We start from the raw sequence: 17,027 nt of genomic DNA on the forward strand, positions 1-17,027 counted from the left end.
GTAAAGGGCATGTGTGTGTGTGTGTGTGGGGGGGTCAGGCCTGGTGGATGAAGGTGTCCTCTGAGGGGGGGGGGGGGTCAGCGTCGACAGACGACTCAGCACCTGTCACCGGGCAGAGTCCCGCCCATCAGTCACCGCCTCCATATGCTGCCCATTAAAGGCTGACGTGAGGGCGCTCCACACACACACACACACACACACACACACACACCTTTGACCCGCTGCACATCTGTTGACGGCGACGCCTCGGAGAGAGAGCGAGGAAAGGACGGCGGACAGCGGAAAGGAGAGAGAGGACAGAGGAAAGGAAACGGTCGACATGGACGTGAAGTACCCGTGACTCCTCATCTCCAACTAACATTACATGTTGATGTGATTGTGAGCCTGATAAAAGTGTGTGTGTGTGTGGAAGCCATGCTCTTGAAACGATGAGGAATGAGAGAGAGGAGGGAGAGTCAAGTGGGGGGGGGGAGAAAGAGAGGAAGAGGAGGGAGGGAGAACATTGGCCCGGGGCGCCGCCACGTGCTGCGCCTCCTTTTCTTTCCAGGAGAGCGCCACCACATGGCCGCCACCCATGTGACCCGGGCGCCGCTGGAGCGATAGCCGGTGGGTTGCCCCCCCACACACACACACGCTTAATAAACACACTCCATCACCCCGTTGGGCTCGCCGCCACCAGAGGGAGCGTATTAATTATAGAAGTTATTCGTGGAGGTCCTCTTAGTTTTTAAGATTTAAAAAAAGAAAGATTTAAACTCAAATAAAGTAATGAAGAGTTGCCATCCCCCACCTCTCTCTCTTCGAGGCTTTAGGGGGGTCTGGGGGTCTAGGGGTGTCAAACTCTTCTTCCCAGAGGGCCACACAAATCCATTTAGTTTGAAACCTTCAAAATAAAAGCACAGGATATAAAAGGCGATCATATGTCTTTCAAGCCTTCATAAAATGACGTGGTGGGCCGCATTCGGCCCGCGGGCCTTGTGTTTGACGACGGTGCTCTGGGGGGGTCTAGGGGGTCTTGGTAAGTCCCTCCTCGTGAACAGGTGGTAGATCTCTTCAACGGGCTGGATTTCGTCATGGGAATGTCCACTTTAATTAATGCTCCCTATATAAAAATAACTTGTATAAAAGTGTTTTTTTATAATATACAATTACTTTTTCTGAAATGTATAACATACGTATGTTAGTATAAATAAGAATTACTTTTTCTTACCAATTCTACTCTACTTTTTTTTAATGCTGTACTTCCCGTGTAACGCCAGAAACACCAGAATCCGAAGGAAGTTTTTTAAGGTTTCCGAATGTGCCGACGTTCTGGAGTCGTGTCCCGTGGATGAAACGTCACAAACAATCCCCCCGATGCTCTGCGGAGGAGCGCGCGGTGACCTTTCACGCGGCGTAAACATCCTTTTGATGAACTTTTGGCGCCCAGGTGTTCATATTAACATCTCGTGACACGGAACTTGCACGCGCTCCGACGAAGACGCGGAGAGGCGCTCATCTCGGGCGTTATCCGCCATCATCCCTCAGTGTACTCCCTGAGCAAATAACCTCACATCTTCAAGACCTCAAGGCCACTTGGGAGGATGCTCAAAGTGTGTGTGTGTGTGTGTGTTTGTTTCAATGTGTGTGTGTTTGTGTGTGTCCTCGCGTCACTGCAACTTTGATCTCGCCCCATTTCTATCCAATCTCTGCTGCTCTGAAATATCCCATTCCATTTCTCCCGGGGATCGATGGCCGAGCTCTCGGAGCCTTTCCGGGAGCTCTGGCTTCCTTTCCTTCCCACTTGTCTCCTATAGCTTGCGAGACCCCTGGAGATTCATCGGGTCGACCCACTATTGTAAAAGAAATACAAATAAAAATCTGATTCTAAAGGTCAGGAAATGAAGGCAGAATATCAAAGCATGAAATTCATAATTTGACAAAAATACCTTTATAACCAGTAAATAGATACATATATATATAATATCTAAATAAATATAAATACATATTATATATAAATAAATATAAATACATATATATATACATAAATAAATATTATATAAATAAATATATACAACATATATATAAATAAATAAATAAATACATATATAAATATATATGACAGAAGTAAAATTGGTGAAAAGTCTTTTTTCACCAATATAATAATGATGAACAGATTCCCGGTCACGGCGCCCATTGCCTGGCCTCTCGGGTACCTTTCCACCTCGTCATGTCCAGGACGGGAGATAGCACCAGAGAGTGAGTGTGTGTGTGTGTGTGCCCTAATTTATTGGCCCAACGATCTGATGTGTGTGTGGAGCTGCATTGAGCTCGGAGCGCCTGTCTGGAACACCCGGTCGCGTTGCTTCATTAGGCGCTCACGCCCAGAAGCTGCTGGCATTCCTAAAACTTGTTCCCCGGACTTCTAATTGTCGTGAAAAAAAAAAATGAGTCAAAGATGCCGACAGAGAGAGGCCACGTGGAAGATCTCCATCAGACTTCAGGTCTCATTTACCTCAAAACTTTACAAGAAGCAATGAAGGGAATGAGACTATTCCTCCTCACCATCAACAAATACGTCTTACTTTTCAGAATATATAGAAATAAATTAAAAATATAATCAATAAATATATAAATATATATTTATTTATTGATTACATTTTTTATCAATAAATATATATGTATATACATCAATAAACAAATATAATAATAAATAACTCAATAAATACATCTAAAAAATATTATATATATAGAAATATATCAATACAAATATATATATCAACAAATATAATAATAAATAACTCAATAAATATATCTTAAAAATTATATATATATAGAAATATATCAATACAAATATATATCAATAAATATGTATATATATATACATCAATAAATATATATAAAATATATATATATGTAAATAAATATATATATTTATATGAGAGAGAAATAAAACACACAAATTAGTAGAAAATGATTTTATTTAAGTTAACAACAGTGTTCATGGTTTGCCACACGTGCGTACAAGGTGTAAGAAAATGAAAAATACGGCTCTTAAAACAAACCAATTAATTATCTGGTAAACAGGATCCAAAAAGCTGCCATCATACATTTTCTCTTCGCCTCCCACTCTATTAACTCATCGAATAATATTTGTTTTTTTTAAACGAGATTAAAGTATAAATGTTAAAATTAAATAAAGACCATAAAACTGCAATTATTAGCCCGAGCCTCAACCGGCCTTTGATTCCTTTTGCAAAGACGGGAAAGATGATCAAGTTGTTTATTTAAACCATTTCAAATAGTATTTCAAATGGAATCATTCACTTAATCTAGTTTTAAAACACTTCATCATCTTAGAATCCACCTGACGAGCCCATCTCTGCTTATTGGAAACGAAAAAGGGGGTAAAGCTCCACGTAGAAAGGGGACGCTTTAATTCTGTAGCCGGCAATTTAAAGAAAACAACACGGGGCGGGAAGGGGAGGAGCTACAAAGCGGTCTTGGTTTGGCGTACAAAAGGGAGTTACCTCTCGTTTCAACACACACACAGATAAATACAAATAAATGACATTGGGTCTACCCCCATTCACCATGACGGTAAATCTGAATGAATAATACTTTGATGCTGGTGGTTTCCGTAAAATATACCGAAGGATTTAACCGTGTCGTCTAACCACATGATGTAAAAAGTCACCCGGTGTCTCTACAATTGAAGTTTTATGGCACGCAACGCTTTGTCACAAGTGGTGCACCAGTAAAAGCGTACAGTCGCACTTTAAATACGTCCGTGTCTTTCCAGTATTTCATGTGCAAAACCAAATTGCCAGAAACAAAAACATCTCGCGACAGTCTCCTGAGGCTATGTGCATATTAAAAAAACCGGGATGAATTAGATGCGATTACAGATCAGAAATGTGAGAACAAAGTGTTTGTTCATGATCACGTGAGAGAGAGAGAGAGAGAGAGAGAGAGAGAGACGTGCACCATAACTGCAAAACATCCTGTCACAGAACGAGCATGTGACTAAGAATAGTTGCGCAATAACAGCCCCCTCGAATGAATGCATGAAACGCAACAGGAGCGCCTCGTCGGAGTCATATCTTCCATACGGTTGACATCTTTTCCCCTAGTTTCAGCTTTGAGTGGGCGCTCCTTTAAAGAAAGGGCGCTCCACGCCGTTAAATGTTCTTTCTCCAGGCCGCGGGTCTCTCCGTTATTCTTTCGAGGCCTCGGGGGCGCTCACCTTTTCCTGGTCCTCCGCGGCCGGTTGGGTTGGGCTCTGCTCCCGGACCGCCGTCGACTTCTCCGTCTCCCGCTCCTTCTCCTTCTCCAGCATTCGGTAGTTGTAGACGTTCATGACGAGGATGAAGAGCCCCGCGGTCACGAGCACGCCGCCGCACATGAAGTACAGGTACTTGTAGTCGCCGTAGAGGTCCACCAGGAAGCCTGTGAGAGAAGGGAAGAGGATGATATTTCAACCCGAGGGAGCGTCACTTGGGGGGGGGGGGGGGGGTATCCTAAAACGTGGAGATCGAAGCTCAATGTATCCTAAAACGAGGAGATCGAAGCTCAGTGTATCCTAAAACGAGGAGATGGGAGATCAGTGTATCCTAAAATACAATATTTTATGCCCCAATAGGTCTAAACAAATGTACACGATGAAAAATATAAGACTATATATATATATATATGTGTACACCTCTCACTGAATAGCATCTTTATTCGACCGCTTTACGAGTTTGAAGGTGAAGAGCGAGACCAACAAACTCTTTGGCTTCGGCGTGTGTTTGAGGGATTGGGAGCGAGCCGGGGGCCAATTCGAGGAGAGCCATGTCGGAAACGACAGAGGGCCATTACACCCTCCCTGGCTTTCTCTGGGAAAGGCAATTTGGACGTCCGCTACCAAAACGAATCAGCAGAGAGTCCCATCCGCAGAGCCGTGAACATCGAGCCAAAGTCTGCAGAAAAGTGACAAATGTAGTTTAGATCAGATTTTAAGCCGCCTGGTCTTACGGGTCTTAACGGGAATCCACAAACACCCCCCCCCCCCCCCCCCACCTGCCTTTAGACGTAGAGGATCTCTCTGTCTCAGCATGTATGATGGCCTGTCTGTCCTTCTCACTATATTATATTCTACCACTCCAGAGCCTTATTACAGCAATAAAAGAGTAATTTAACATATGAATTATTATTTTATTATTATTAAGTCTTGAAAGTCACCAAAAAGTATAGATCAAACTATCAATTTAGTAACGGTAAGAGCATCATTGTGTGTGTGTGTGTGTTGTCTTGTACTTATACGAGGAGGGGTCACTCAGCATTTGGATGCGGACCCTCTGATTGATGGCGCTCATCTGCTGCGTGTAAGACAGCGACCATCGCCCTCATTAAAGCCGGCCCTTGATTGGCCGAGCGGGTAATTAAATCCATCTGGCACGGGCGCCCCTTTCTTTTTTTAAGAATGTATTCGCAGCTTAATTATGGCCCAGGTACGGGTCATTAAAAACACCCAAAGCGAAAAGGGCTAATTACACCCACTTAGCTCACTTCCTCCTAATTGGACCGACCCGGAGGTTTGGGGGGGTGGGGGGGGAGACAACAAGCGGACCTGTTGGAGGGAACGGGACGGAGCGATATAACGATTGTGCCCTCTGGAGGTGAATGAGAGACGCGTAGAGCGGTATTTACCCGATTTAATAATGAGCGCCTCAGAACCGGGCCTTTGCATTTCCACCTCATTAGAACTCCGGTTGGAGGAGAAAGGGGAAAAGTTTGTGCGCCGGATAAAGTCGTGTGGTCCTCGCCGCATTTACCTCGGACGCGGCTCTTGAATGTCGATGTGCTGCACAAGCCGAATGCCAAATTACAACTTTTGGCCATTTTGCGCGACAGTTTTTTTAAGTACATCGCCTACTACTACTGGTGGAGAAAGGTACTGCGTCCACTCGCTCCTCACACGTGTTGTGAATGAGCTATGCCTCGCCATCGAGGTTATTCCTTCCACGCGAGGATGAACGATGGCAGCAACATTCTTTGGAGGCCAATCGACCTTAATTAACTTTTGCGTCACCAAATTTTTTTTGAGGATGTGTACAGAAGCCCCTTTGGGACATATGTGAGGTTAGGCTTAGAAAATAACTTGACATCGGCAGCAACTAGCATCTAGTTTCATTCTAGATTAACCTAATCCACACGCCATTGCTCTATGAATACATAAAACTATGACATCTGCAACATGGTTATGTCTGCAGAGCCAAAGCCGGCTCATTGGACTCATGTGACTTGTGAAATGATCTCTAAGAAGCATTTTCACAAGTCAGTAGAGAGCACCACGACCTTAATTCAGAAGTGCTTTTGTTCTGTTTATGACAATTTGACCCTAAAAACTATTTGCTCCTCCTTCAGACGCCGTTACCGTCTTGAGATATCAAATCTTCTTCCGTTTTTACCGACTCCAGAGAAAAGAAAAACAATATCTTTGGGATTACACAGTTGTTTAGACCATGAAGGTAACCGTCCCACACGTCAATCTGAAACCTTCAGAGACAGAAGACTGCAGGAGATGTGCAATAAGTGACCTGGATGAAAAGAAAAGGCTTTTTCTTGGATTTGATTGGCTGGTGAAGCAGCTTGTAAATTGATGCTGAGCAATACAAATAGGTAAAAAGGACTGGAACCCATTATACAAGTCCCCGATGACCACATGTATTAAAAATGATTCATTTGTTCATTAATATTGTGTGAATGATTCATTATGATCAATTGAGGACAAATGATTTAACCAGATACCCAAACCCTCTGGTGCCTTTTAACATTTACTGTTCCAGGTTAAAAACAGCCAATATTCTCTTAGGGGTATCAAAAGAGACACAGGGCTACAGTTTTTCCTCTTTAGTCTGTCCTTCAAATATAGTTTGGCTCAGACTGTCATCCCGATTGGGTCATGCAGCCAGAACAAGGCTCCATCCATTAGATCCAATGACTGCGCAGGACACACAGGCGGAGAGCGACACAGTGTGTGTGTTTGTCGTCTTCAAACATCCCGTACGCGACATCAAAGTGGTAAACTCAAAGGGCGAAGAGAACTTTGAGATCCAGAATTCGTATGGAGGCCAAAACCTGAGCAATTATAGTTAATTGCGATAACTTGTTTGTGCACCCAATAAACAGCCTCAGTCATAAAGTTACAATAACGACAACAATGCAACACAATCGTCTGTCAATGGTCTTTTTACCTGCAGTCGGTGGCCCCACCAGTATGGGGAAGCACTCGATGATGGTGACCAGACCCACGGCGCTGGGGAAGCGTTCGTTTCCCATCAGGTCCATCAGACATTCGAATATCAGGGCGAAAACCATGCCGAAGCCCACGCCTAGGAACACGGCGTATGCCACCAGGTAGGCGTAGCTCTTGACCAGCGGGCACAGCAAGTGGCACGTTCCGTTGAAAACCATGGCGAAGCCGAAGAAGTACTGGATCCTGGGCCGGATCCACTTGCTGCCGGCTAGGAGGCCGGTGCCGGGCCGGACGAACATGTCGGCGAAGCTCATGATGGAGAGCAGGTAGGCCGCGGAGTACTGGTCCACGCCTTGCTTGATGGCGTAGGCCGACAGGAACATGATGGGCGCGTAGGCGCCGAAGATGAAAATAACGTTCCCGATGAGGTAGATGACGAAGCCTCGGTCCTTGAAGAAGGTCAAATCCAGGAACTTCTTGGCGTTGTTCGTGCAGCTCGTCTTGGGTTTCGTGCACAGATTTGGAAGCTCCTCCCCTTTCTCTGGCCCGCGGGGCAGAACCACGGGCCTCATCAAGGCGCCCGCGACGCAACAGTTGAGCATCAGACCCCCAAGGATGACGAGGCTTCCCCTCCAGCCGAACCTGTCCAGTAAATATTGGTTGGCGGGGGCCAGCACGCACAGGAACACCGGGCTCCCGGCCATGGCGAGTCCGTTAGCTAGTGGGCGCTTGTTCAGGAAATACTTGCTGATGATGGTGAGCGATGCGTTGAGGTTCAAGGAGAGTCCACAGCCTGCAAGGAGACGGATCGAGAAGACTAAAACACACAAGTCACATTTTAAAAAAGCTTCAGTGAGAAAACCGTCCTGAACTAAACTCCAAAGGGTGCTTCCTGAACTAAACTCCAAAGGGTGCTTCCTGAACCTAAACTCCAAAGGGTGCTTTCTGAACTAAACTCCAAAGGGTGCTTCCTGAACCTAAACTCCAAAGGGTGCTTCCTGAAATAAACTCCAAAGGGTGCTTCCTGAACTAAACTCCAAAGGGTGCTTCCTGAACTAAACTCCAAAGGGTGCTTCCTAAACCTAACCTCCAAAGGGTGCTTCCTGAACTAACCTCCAAAGGGTGCTTCCTGAACTAAACTCCAAAGGGTGCTTCCTGAACTAAACTCCAAAGGGTGCTTCCTAAACCTAACCTCCAATGGGTGCTTCCTAAACCTAACCTCCAAAGGGTGCTTCCTGAACTAAACTCCAAAGGGTGCTTCCTGAACTAAACACCAAAGGGTGCTTCCTAAACCTAAACTCTAAAGGGTGCTTCCTGAACTAAACTCCAAAGGGTGCTTCCTAAACCTAACCTCCAAAGGGTGCTTCCTGAACTAAACTCCAAAGGGTGCTTCCTAAACCTAACCTTCAAAGGGTGCTTCCTAAACCTAACCTCCAAACGGTGCTTCCTGAACTAAACTCCAAAGGGTGCTTCCTGAACTAAACTCCAAAGGGTGCTTCCTGAACTAAACTCCAAAGGGTGCTTCCTAAACCTAACCTCCAAAGGGTGCTTCCTAAACCTAACCTCCAAAGGGTGCTTCCTGAACTAAACTCCAAAGGGTGCTTCCTAAACCTAACCTCCAAAGGGTGCTTCCTGAACTAAACTCCAAAGGGTGCTTCCTGAACTAAACTCCAAAGGGTGCTTCCTGAACTAAACTCCAAAGGGTGCTTCCTAAACCTAACCTTCAAAGGGTGCTTCCTAACCCTAACCTCCAAAGGGTGCTTCTTGAACCTAAACCCCAAAGGGTGCTCACGTAATTAAATCAAGACCGATTCAGCGGGGCGCTCATTAAGGTTCCATCTCGTTTCACTTTCCCCGGCTAACATCTCATTAGGCGATGAATCATTGCTTCTTTTAAATAGAAGTAAGTAGCATCCACTCACTTACCTTTTTTTACCCCAAAATTCAAGAGCACCCTATTTTCCATGAGGATGAAGAGCTTTATTCTTCCTCTGCAATAACAATGTAACTGTCTTCTCTGGTTCCATTTTTGTGAATATCTGAGAGTGAGTCTAAAAAACAGGATTTATCAAAATAAAGATTTATAGAAAAGGTGTTAAAGGAACTCTCCACTATTTTCCAACCTCATCTCCATGTTTGCTGGTCAGAGTCATTATGAAGACATAATATAAAGTCACTCAGCTCCCCCTCTAGATGCAGATGACCCAACCAACCAGCAGGACTCACTAGAACCGCATAAGGACACAATTACTCTTCAGCTTCCCACCGGCAAACTAAGCGAGAGGTACCGCCACCTGGGATTTGAACCTCTGGGTTTCTGCAGTCACAAAAAACGTTGTGAAACTGACCTGAATACTTCACTTCACCTCTGAGAGAAATCAGGTGGAAGCATTCTGTGCAAAGGGGGGCCCGATCCCTGCACACTGTCGCACCTCACAATCTCATTTAAAATCTGGGCTCGGAACTGAACACACACACACACACACACGGTTAAGTATTTACCAGAAGCCACTCACAAAGTAGGGTTGTTTTTCAGAATGTTTTCTATATGCGTGTGTGTGTGTGTGTGCGGATGCATGTGTGTCAGCATGTGTCTTCTAGGTCTGCGAGGTGCACAGGGGAGCAGAGCAGGGCACACACACACAGGCCCCCGGGCACCACACATGGCCCCGCCACTCGCTGGGCCTATTAATCCTTCACAGCAGTCCTTGGCAGGGTAATGAGGCCCCCCCCCCCCCCATGTGACGAGCATGATCCGAGCCTACGGGGGAGGGGCTCAGAGGGCCCCGGACGACCATCCTCTGGGGGGATCAGGGACAGGTCTGTCTTAATTACCTATGCTGGTCGTGGGTGTCCCCTCGGTGCTCTAAGTGCACCCCGGGAGCCGAGGCAGATGCCCCGGGCCACCCCCCTCCCCTCCACCCCCCCACCGACAAGCATCTCGTTGAAGGTGGAGCAGAGATTCTGAAAGGATTTGAAAACGGTGCAAACTTTCCCAACCCCAGAAGGCCTTCGTAGACCGATGGAGATGCTAAGAAAAGAGGTAAATACGGCGAGGATCCCTTATGGCTTATTCACATGGGAGCAAACACATGGGTACTGTGTGCTACTTTGGGCTGTACCAATCTATAAAAAGGCCAGAAGGTCAGTCGTCCAATCCATCAACCTGGCCAAGAACTTGTCAGGCAAAAAGATAGTTCAAAAAGTCATTAAATAAAAAGAGAAAAAGATCAAAGTCCGTTACCTCCTATGACCCCGATGAAGAAGTAGAGGTAAAAGATGGAGTTCCCAAAGGAAGCGGATACCATCGCGACTCCACACACCAGTCCGCCCAGTATGACGACTGGCCGGCTCCCGAAGCGATTCACCAACATGCTGCTCACCGGTCCTGCAGGGAGGAGAAGAGAGAGAGAGAGGTTCAGACTCATCATGTTCATTCCCAGTATAACCAGTTAGTTTGTAATGATCGTGCCGGTGACGAACGCAAAGGGCGAGAGGAGATCACGACGGATGATGGAACACCTCCAAACTTCTTCTTTTTTTTTTGCATCCGCTGCGACGCAACTCGCTCGACTCATTACGCTCGACTCATTACGCGCTCCCCACATCATGTAGAAGACGCCAGCGTGGCGGCGATCAATCAGCAATTAATCAGCCTTTTATATGCCGTCACTCCCTTCATAACCTTGCCCCAAAGAGTGACATTGCACCACATCATGAAAACCCTCTTTTTTCTCTCTCCTCGCGATATAAAAAAGACCAATATACATTTATTGTACTCAATTTATATTAGGGGGACATCAATCAAACTAAATACGCTGCCGTGCTTATTGAACTCTTTTGTTTCACGCCAGCGTTTCCGTGTGGATGAGGATCGTGGCGAGACGGAAGTTGGGTCGGGTACCGTAAACCGGTGCCGATATGGTACCCAACCCAAACGCAACGCACAAAATGTCTCGTTTCGTCTCGTCAACCGTCCAAAACCCCCAAAAGTATTTAGTTTACGATAATTTAAAAAATGAAAGAAACATTAAATCCTCACATATTAGACCGTAAATGCATAAATCAAGTGGTGGTTTTCTTTCTTTTCTCATCTTTCTTTCTCGCTTTGAGCGGCTGAGAAGCGTCTCCAGCCGCCGACCCGCCGCAACTACAGCGTTAGAAAATGAAAAATATCCATCCATCCGTTATAATGTAGTTAACCGGGAGCCTGCGGGGGTCAAAGATAGATCATCCCTCTCTCTCTCTCTCTGTGTGTGTGTGTGTGTGGGGGGCGTCTCCTGCACCAGCACCATTGTAACTTCATCATTCGGGCCTCTCGAGTCAGAGGTTCTGTCATGTCTCTCCCACGGGGAACCGGCGGCAGGCCCAATGTGCTGAACCTTCGTCTGATGTATTCCCCCCCTCCCTCTCTCTCTCTCTCTCTCCCTCTCCCTCCCTCTCTCTCCTCTCTCTCTCTCTCTCTCCCTCCCTCTCTCCCTCCACTGGGTGACATTCCCGAAGCCTTCGCCAAGGACAACATGATGAAGCCGTGTGCCGCGGCGGAGGGGAATATTTCACCGAGTCGGCCTCTCTCTCCCGAGTCCGGTGCAGGCGGGTCTTCTTCCTCTTCTTCTTCTTCTTCACAGTCTCCTTCTTCTTCCCCTCCACAGTCTTCTTCCTCTTCTTCTTCTTCACAGACTCCTTCTTCTTCCCCTCCACAGTCTTCTTCCTCTTCTTCACATTCTCCTTCTTCTTCCCCTCCAGTCTCCTTCGTCTTCTTCTTCTTCACAGTCTCCTTCTTCTTCCCCTCCACAGTCTCCTTCCTCTTCTTCCCCTCCACAGTCTCCTTCTTCCTCTTCTTCTTCACAGTCTCCTTCTTCTTCCCCTCCACAGTCTCCTTCTTCCTCTTCTTCTTCACAGTCTCCTTTTTCTTCCCCTCCAGTCTCCTTCCTCTTCTTCTTCTTCACAGTCTCCTTCTTCTTGCCCTCCACAGTCTCCTTCCTCTTCTCCCCCTCCACAGTCTCCTTCCTCTTCCTCTTCCCTGACTTCACACATAGGCGAGTATCCCCGAGCTCCACCTGGAGCTTCTACGTTTCTCATGCCGCGATGGACGGACTCGCCTCCTGCGTACATGACGGCCAGCATGATGGAGGAGATCCAGGCCACCTCGCTGGAGCTCGCCCCCAGCTGCTGCTGGATGTCGATGAAGAACACGGAGAGGACTTTGGGCATGGAGTACGCGAAGCCGATGGAAATGTGGGCGCCGACCACCACCATCCAGCCCCAGCCTCCGTCCAGGGGCTTGTAGCCCAGCTGGGTGTCTGCAGCGGGGGCCATGATGCTGTCGAGAGGGGACACAGAGGGATGTCCTGTTGGGAGAAACACGCCACAAACAGGAGTTATTTTATCAAATATTTATTTATTTTTTATTTTCTTGATATGCGTATGAAAAAGAAAGGATGTGCAGACTACACATAAGATGCACAGGCAAATAATCAGTAAAAAATTAAAGTGTAAATAAAATGTATTAATATAAAATAAGGGTAAACGTGTGTTTTTTAAATTATTATTTAGAATGCAGAACTGATCAGGGTTTTTTATTTTGTGAATCTAAATATGTGAATATAATATATGGGAAGAATAAATAAATAAAAGACTGAATATATATCTAACTTCTAAATGAATTGGCGCGTATATTTCAATACATGGATCCCTAAATATGTGTGTAGTGAATCATGAATAAGGTTAAACGTGTTGAAAATGAGGACTTTATTTTCTTACTTTTTTTAGAATGCAGAATTTAGCTTTTTTTTTATTTGGTGAATCTAAATTTGAGGGAATTAAAAATTAAAAATAAAAGACTGAATATATATAACTTCCAGATTAATTGGCGCGTATATTCCAATCCATTAAAACCCCTAAATATGTGTAGTGATTCATAAATAAGTGTAAACATGTGTTGAAAACGAGGACTTTATTTATTTATATTATTTAGAATGCATAATTGATAACAAATTTATTTCGTGAATCTAAATTTGTGAGCAAAAAAATATATATTTAAAAAAAGACTGAATATATAAACTTCCAATTTCCAATACGTGGACCCCTACACGTGTGTCAAGTAAATCAGAAGTGATGCTTGTTTACATGATTTATGTTTGTGTCCACAAGGATTACATGAGAAATGCTGAATATGGAATAAAAACATTTAAAGAACTAATTATTATAATCATAAAGAACAAAGAGGAGCATCTGAGCCTCTGTGGGGGGAAGCAGAGCGATCACGTGACCCCACGTGCCAACAAGAGCGACCTCACGGCGGCGAGGAAAGAGGAACTCGTGTCATGAATGCAGCTGTTAGGAGAGGGCGTCTGCACCCGGGGACACGGGGTCGAGTCCCCAAATCTACCGCGCGCGCCCGCGCACACCGGCACGAGAGAGATAGAGGGGCGCGCGGACGACTTCACTTCGCACGTGGACAGTTGTGGAAAACACCATGTCACACACACACGCACACACACACGTGATGTTGCCAAATAAGTCCCCCCAACTTCCGGTTAAACACTAAAAAACAAAAGTCTAAAAGTTGTGGGTCCACTTTACCTTCTTCAGCGAGACGTTCCTCCACAGCCCGCGACCGGCAGTCTGAGAGTTATGCTCTGTTTGACGTCGGGTCACGTGTCTCTCTCTCGCTCGCTCGCTCACACACACACACACACACACACACACACACACACACACACACACACACACACACACACACACACACACACGTGTTTTTTCTCTCTCAGTTCGGCTGTCTTCAGTCTCATTAGTACAGGAGGGAGTTTCCTCCCCCACGTCATTGAACCTCCCCTCAAGGTCACGGTTACCACATCCTGTCACTTCATTGTGAGATAAGTAAGAGCATTCTTGAAATGTTATATATATTAAATATATATATATTTTTTAAATAATTTATATTTAATATGTATATATATTAGTGCTGTGAAAAATAACGCGTTAACGCGTTATGATTAAATTACAGGATTAATTAGTTAATTTTTTTAACGCATGCGCAGAATGAGCTTCCAATCCGTCTGTTGTTGGTCGTCTCTACAGCAGCATGTCATTCTGTCTGTGTCGCGTTAACACGACTCCGATCTCCGTCTCGCGCGCCGCAGAGCTCCTCAGACCAAGTTAAAAAAAAGATTTATAACAGCAAAACAAAATCAAACATTTGAAAATGTGTTTCCAGGTGTTTCGAGTTAATTAGACGATTCAAGTGATTTGTTTAATACCCTACTAGTATACTTTTTCATGATATTCTAATATTTAGAAATAGGATATTTTAGTTTTCTTAAGCTGTAAACCATAATCAGCAATATTAAAAGAATAAAAGGCTTGCAATATTTCAGTTGATTTGTAATGAATCCAGAATGCATGACATTTTTGTTTTTTTAATTGCATTACAGAAAATAAAGAACTTTATCACAATATTCTAATTTTCTGAGACAGTCCTGTATATCCGTCTTTTGTCATAAATCTTTGTTCTCACAAAAATATACCGAGAATATCGGTAATATGTGATTAATCATGATTAATCCACAGAAACCTGTGATTAATTTGATTAAAATTTGTAATCGTTTCACAGCCCTAATATATATATATATAAAACATGTGTAATATATATATATATTATTTTATATATATAAATATCTATTAGAAAATATATTAAAAACATGTTATATAACAAAATGTTTTAAATAAAAATTTTAATAAATATATCTATTTGAAAATATATTAGAAAATATATTTAAAACATGTTATATATATAACATGTTTTAAATAGTTTTTAATATATAAAATATATTTAAAACAAATAAGTATATAAAATGTATTTTAAACAAACATATATATATGAAATAAGGAGAAAATAAAGAGAAATGAGCACGACTCACTTTTAATAGTTTTTTTATTTTCCAAATTATGTGCAATGTGAATTTCACAGTTGAGCTCAACCACCACTATAACCCAAAACCCCCCAAAAAACAGACAAAACCAGCGACAGAAAAAAGCATGAACACAATGGAATAGCACCCATAAGTGACCAGAACGAAGCGTGAGGCCTTGAACGCCTCATAGCTTGTTGCATTAACATGACTGGTGTATGACGCGTGACGGATTAGTGACTTTATCTGTAATGCTTTAGTTTAAAAAATACTACTGTACTACTGAGGAGGGAGGTGGGGGGGGGGGTGATCTATTTCCCCCCTCAACAAATCAGGATTACTCTACCATAACTAAATAGGCAAAATTACATTGAAAAACACAACAACAACAAAAAAAGCCATCGGAGACAAAAAAGGGGGGGGGGAAATCACATCTATTTTTTTTTTCAAGTTATAAAAAGAAACTGAAGATAAGTTTTTTTTTTTTTTTTTTAAACTGTGCAAGTACAGCAAACCTATAGTACAGTATATTACACATAACAAAAAAAAACATTTTAAATACAGTACTGTGTATCAGTAGAAATCCTGAGAGTTCTGGATGGAGCTCAAACCTCCTGGTTCTGAGGCCATAGTTCAAGTCAGCCAACAGTGGACCTTCTCTTGGAGAAGTTACATCATATCCTCAAGTCCTCACCGACCGGCGTGTCCGTCCCCGTGGTAAACCTCGTCGACGATTGCTGTGCGGTTACCGAACCCTTTGTTTATTTGTTTTTGTTGTTTTTCTCGTAAAAAGGGGGAAAAAAGGAGTACCTTCTTTCTTCAAAAATGTGTCGTGCAAAAGATGACACGGGAACCCGCGTGAGGAGACATCGACGGCGCTGGAAAAAGAAGAAAAAAAGTCACTTTCACAGGGAAACGCCACTCGAGAGGTGGGAAGGAATTCTTCTATACAAGATGGTCAAAAAAGAAGAAGAAATTAAAGCTGCAAGCAGCGATGAACGGGTCCTCTTCCTGCTTCGCACGTCGGGGGTGCTGGCCGGACGCCGGCCCCCTCGGCCGAGAGCGCACGCACGGCGTTCGGGCGTTTGACCGTTCGTCACGCGACACTGATTTTACTTTGCTAGTCGGTGGCGCTTTGACTCCGAGTGAAAAAAGGCTTGTTGATATCCTCAGGCCTTGAATTCTACGAAGCATGAGAAGTTTGGAGCAGATTTGAGCGAGTCCAGGGTTGCCAGCAGGGGGCGCTGTGACAATTTGAACATATACATGCATCACGTGTATCCATGTGAAGTCTAGACCTTGTCATGTAAATTAAATGTGAATGTGATTCAACGTGGCGCTACGAGCTCCACAGGGAAGCATCATCGAGGTCTTAGGTCTATTCTGGTATATTTTGAGAGCGATCTGAATAATCTGCGAGGAGCAGTGTATAAAAGTAAAAAACATGTAACTTCCTAGTGCCACTAGTTGGCGCCAAGTCCAGAAAAAAAAATTACCATATGGATGTCTTCAGGGTCATTATGTCATGATGTATGAGAAATATGGAGCAGATTCCATTATGTATGGCTGAGTTACAACGTCAATTTTCATGGCGAATGGCGTTTCTTTCCGCAAAAAAAAATTAGCATATGGGAAAATTAGCATATGGATGTCTTCAGGGTCATTATGTCATGATGTATGAGAAATATGGAGCAGATTCCATTATGTATGGCTGAGTTACAACAACGTCAATTTTCATGGCGATTGGCGTTTCTTTCCAGAAAAAAAATTAGCATATGGAAAAATTAGCATATGGATGTCTTCAGGGTCATTATGTCATGATGTATGAGAAATATGGAGCAGATTCCATTATGTATGGCTGAGTTACGTCAATTTTCATGGCGATTGGCGTTTCT

General features: G+C 44.2%; 1 protein-coding gene across 1 annotated transcript; it reads right to left on the minus strand.

Moving 5' to 3' along the window:
- Nucleotides 1-2,942: 2,942 nt before the first annotated feature.
- On the minus strand, nucleotides 2,943-12,587 carry LOC130208793 (monocarboxylate transporter 2-like). Its single transcript, XM_056438117.1, has 4 exons — nucleotides 12,322-12,587; nucleotides 10,464-10,607; nucleotides 7,218-8,012; nucleotides 2,943-4,428 (listed from the first exon to the last, which is right to left on the minus strand). The coding sequence occupies exons 1-4, from the start codon at nucleotides 12,536-12,538 to the stop codon at nucleotides 4,196-4,198; spliced, it is 1,389 nt and encodes a 462-aa protein (XP_056294092.1). The 5' UTR covers nucleotides 12,539-12,587; the 3' UTR covers nucleotides 2,943-4,195.
- Nucleotides 12,588-17,027: the final 4,440 nt, after the last annotated feature.

Source organism: Pseudoliparis swirei, chromosome 18, assembly GCF_029220125.1.
Source record: "Pseudoliparis swirei isolate HS2019 ecotype Mariana Trench chromosome 18, NWPU_hadal_v1, whole genome shotgun sequence".
Classification (NCBI taxonomy): domain Eukaryota; kingdom Metazoa; phylum Chordata; class Actinopteri; order Perciformes; family Liparidae; genus Pseudoliparis; species Pseudoliparis swirei.

Bases quoted from the DNA above. Each gene is read 5' to 3' on its own strand.
- LOC130208793 (XM_056438117.1), bottom strand. From the start codon at position 12,538: ATGGCCCCCGCTGCAGACACCCAGCTGGGCTACAAGCCCCTGGACGGA. The intron at 8,013-10,463 runs GTAACGGACTTT...GTCTCCTTGCAG, and splicing joins CTTCATCGGGGTCATAGGAG to GCTGTGGACTCTCCTTGAAC. The intron at 4,429-7,217 runs GTAAAAAGACCA...CTTCTCTCACAG, and splicing joins GGTGGGGCCACCGACTGCAG to GCTTCCTGGTGGACCTCTAC.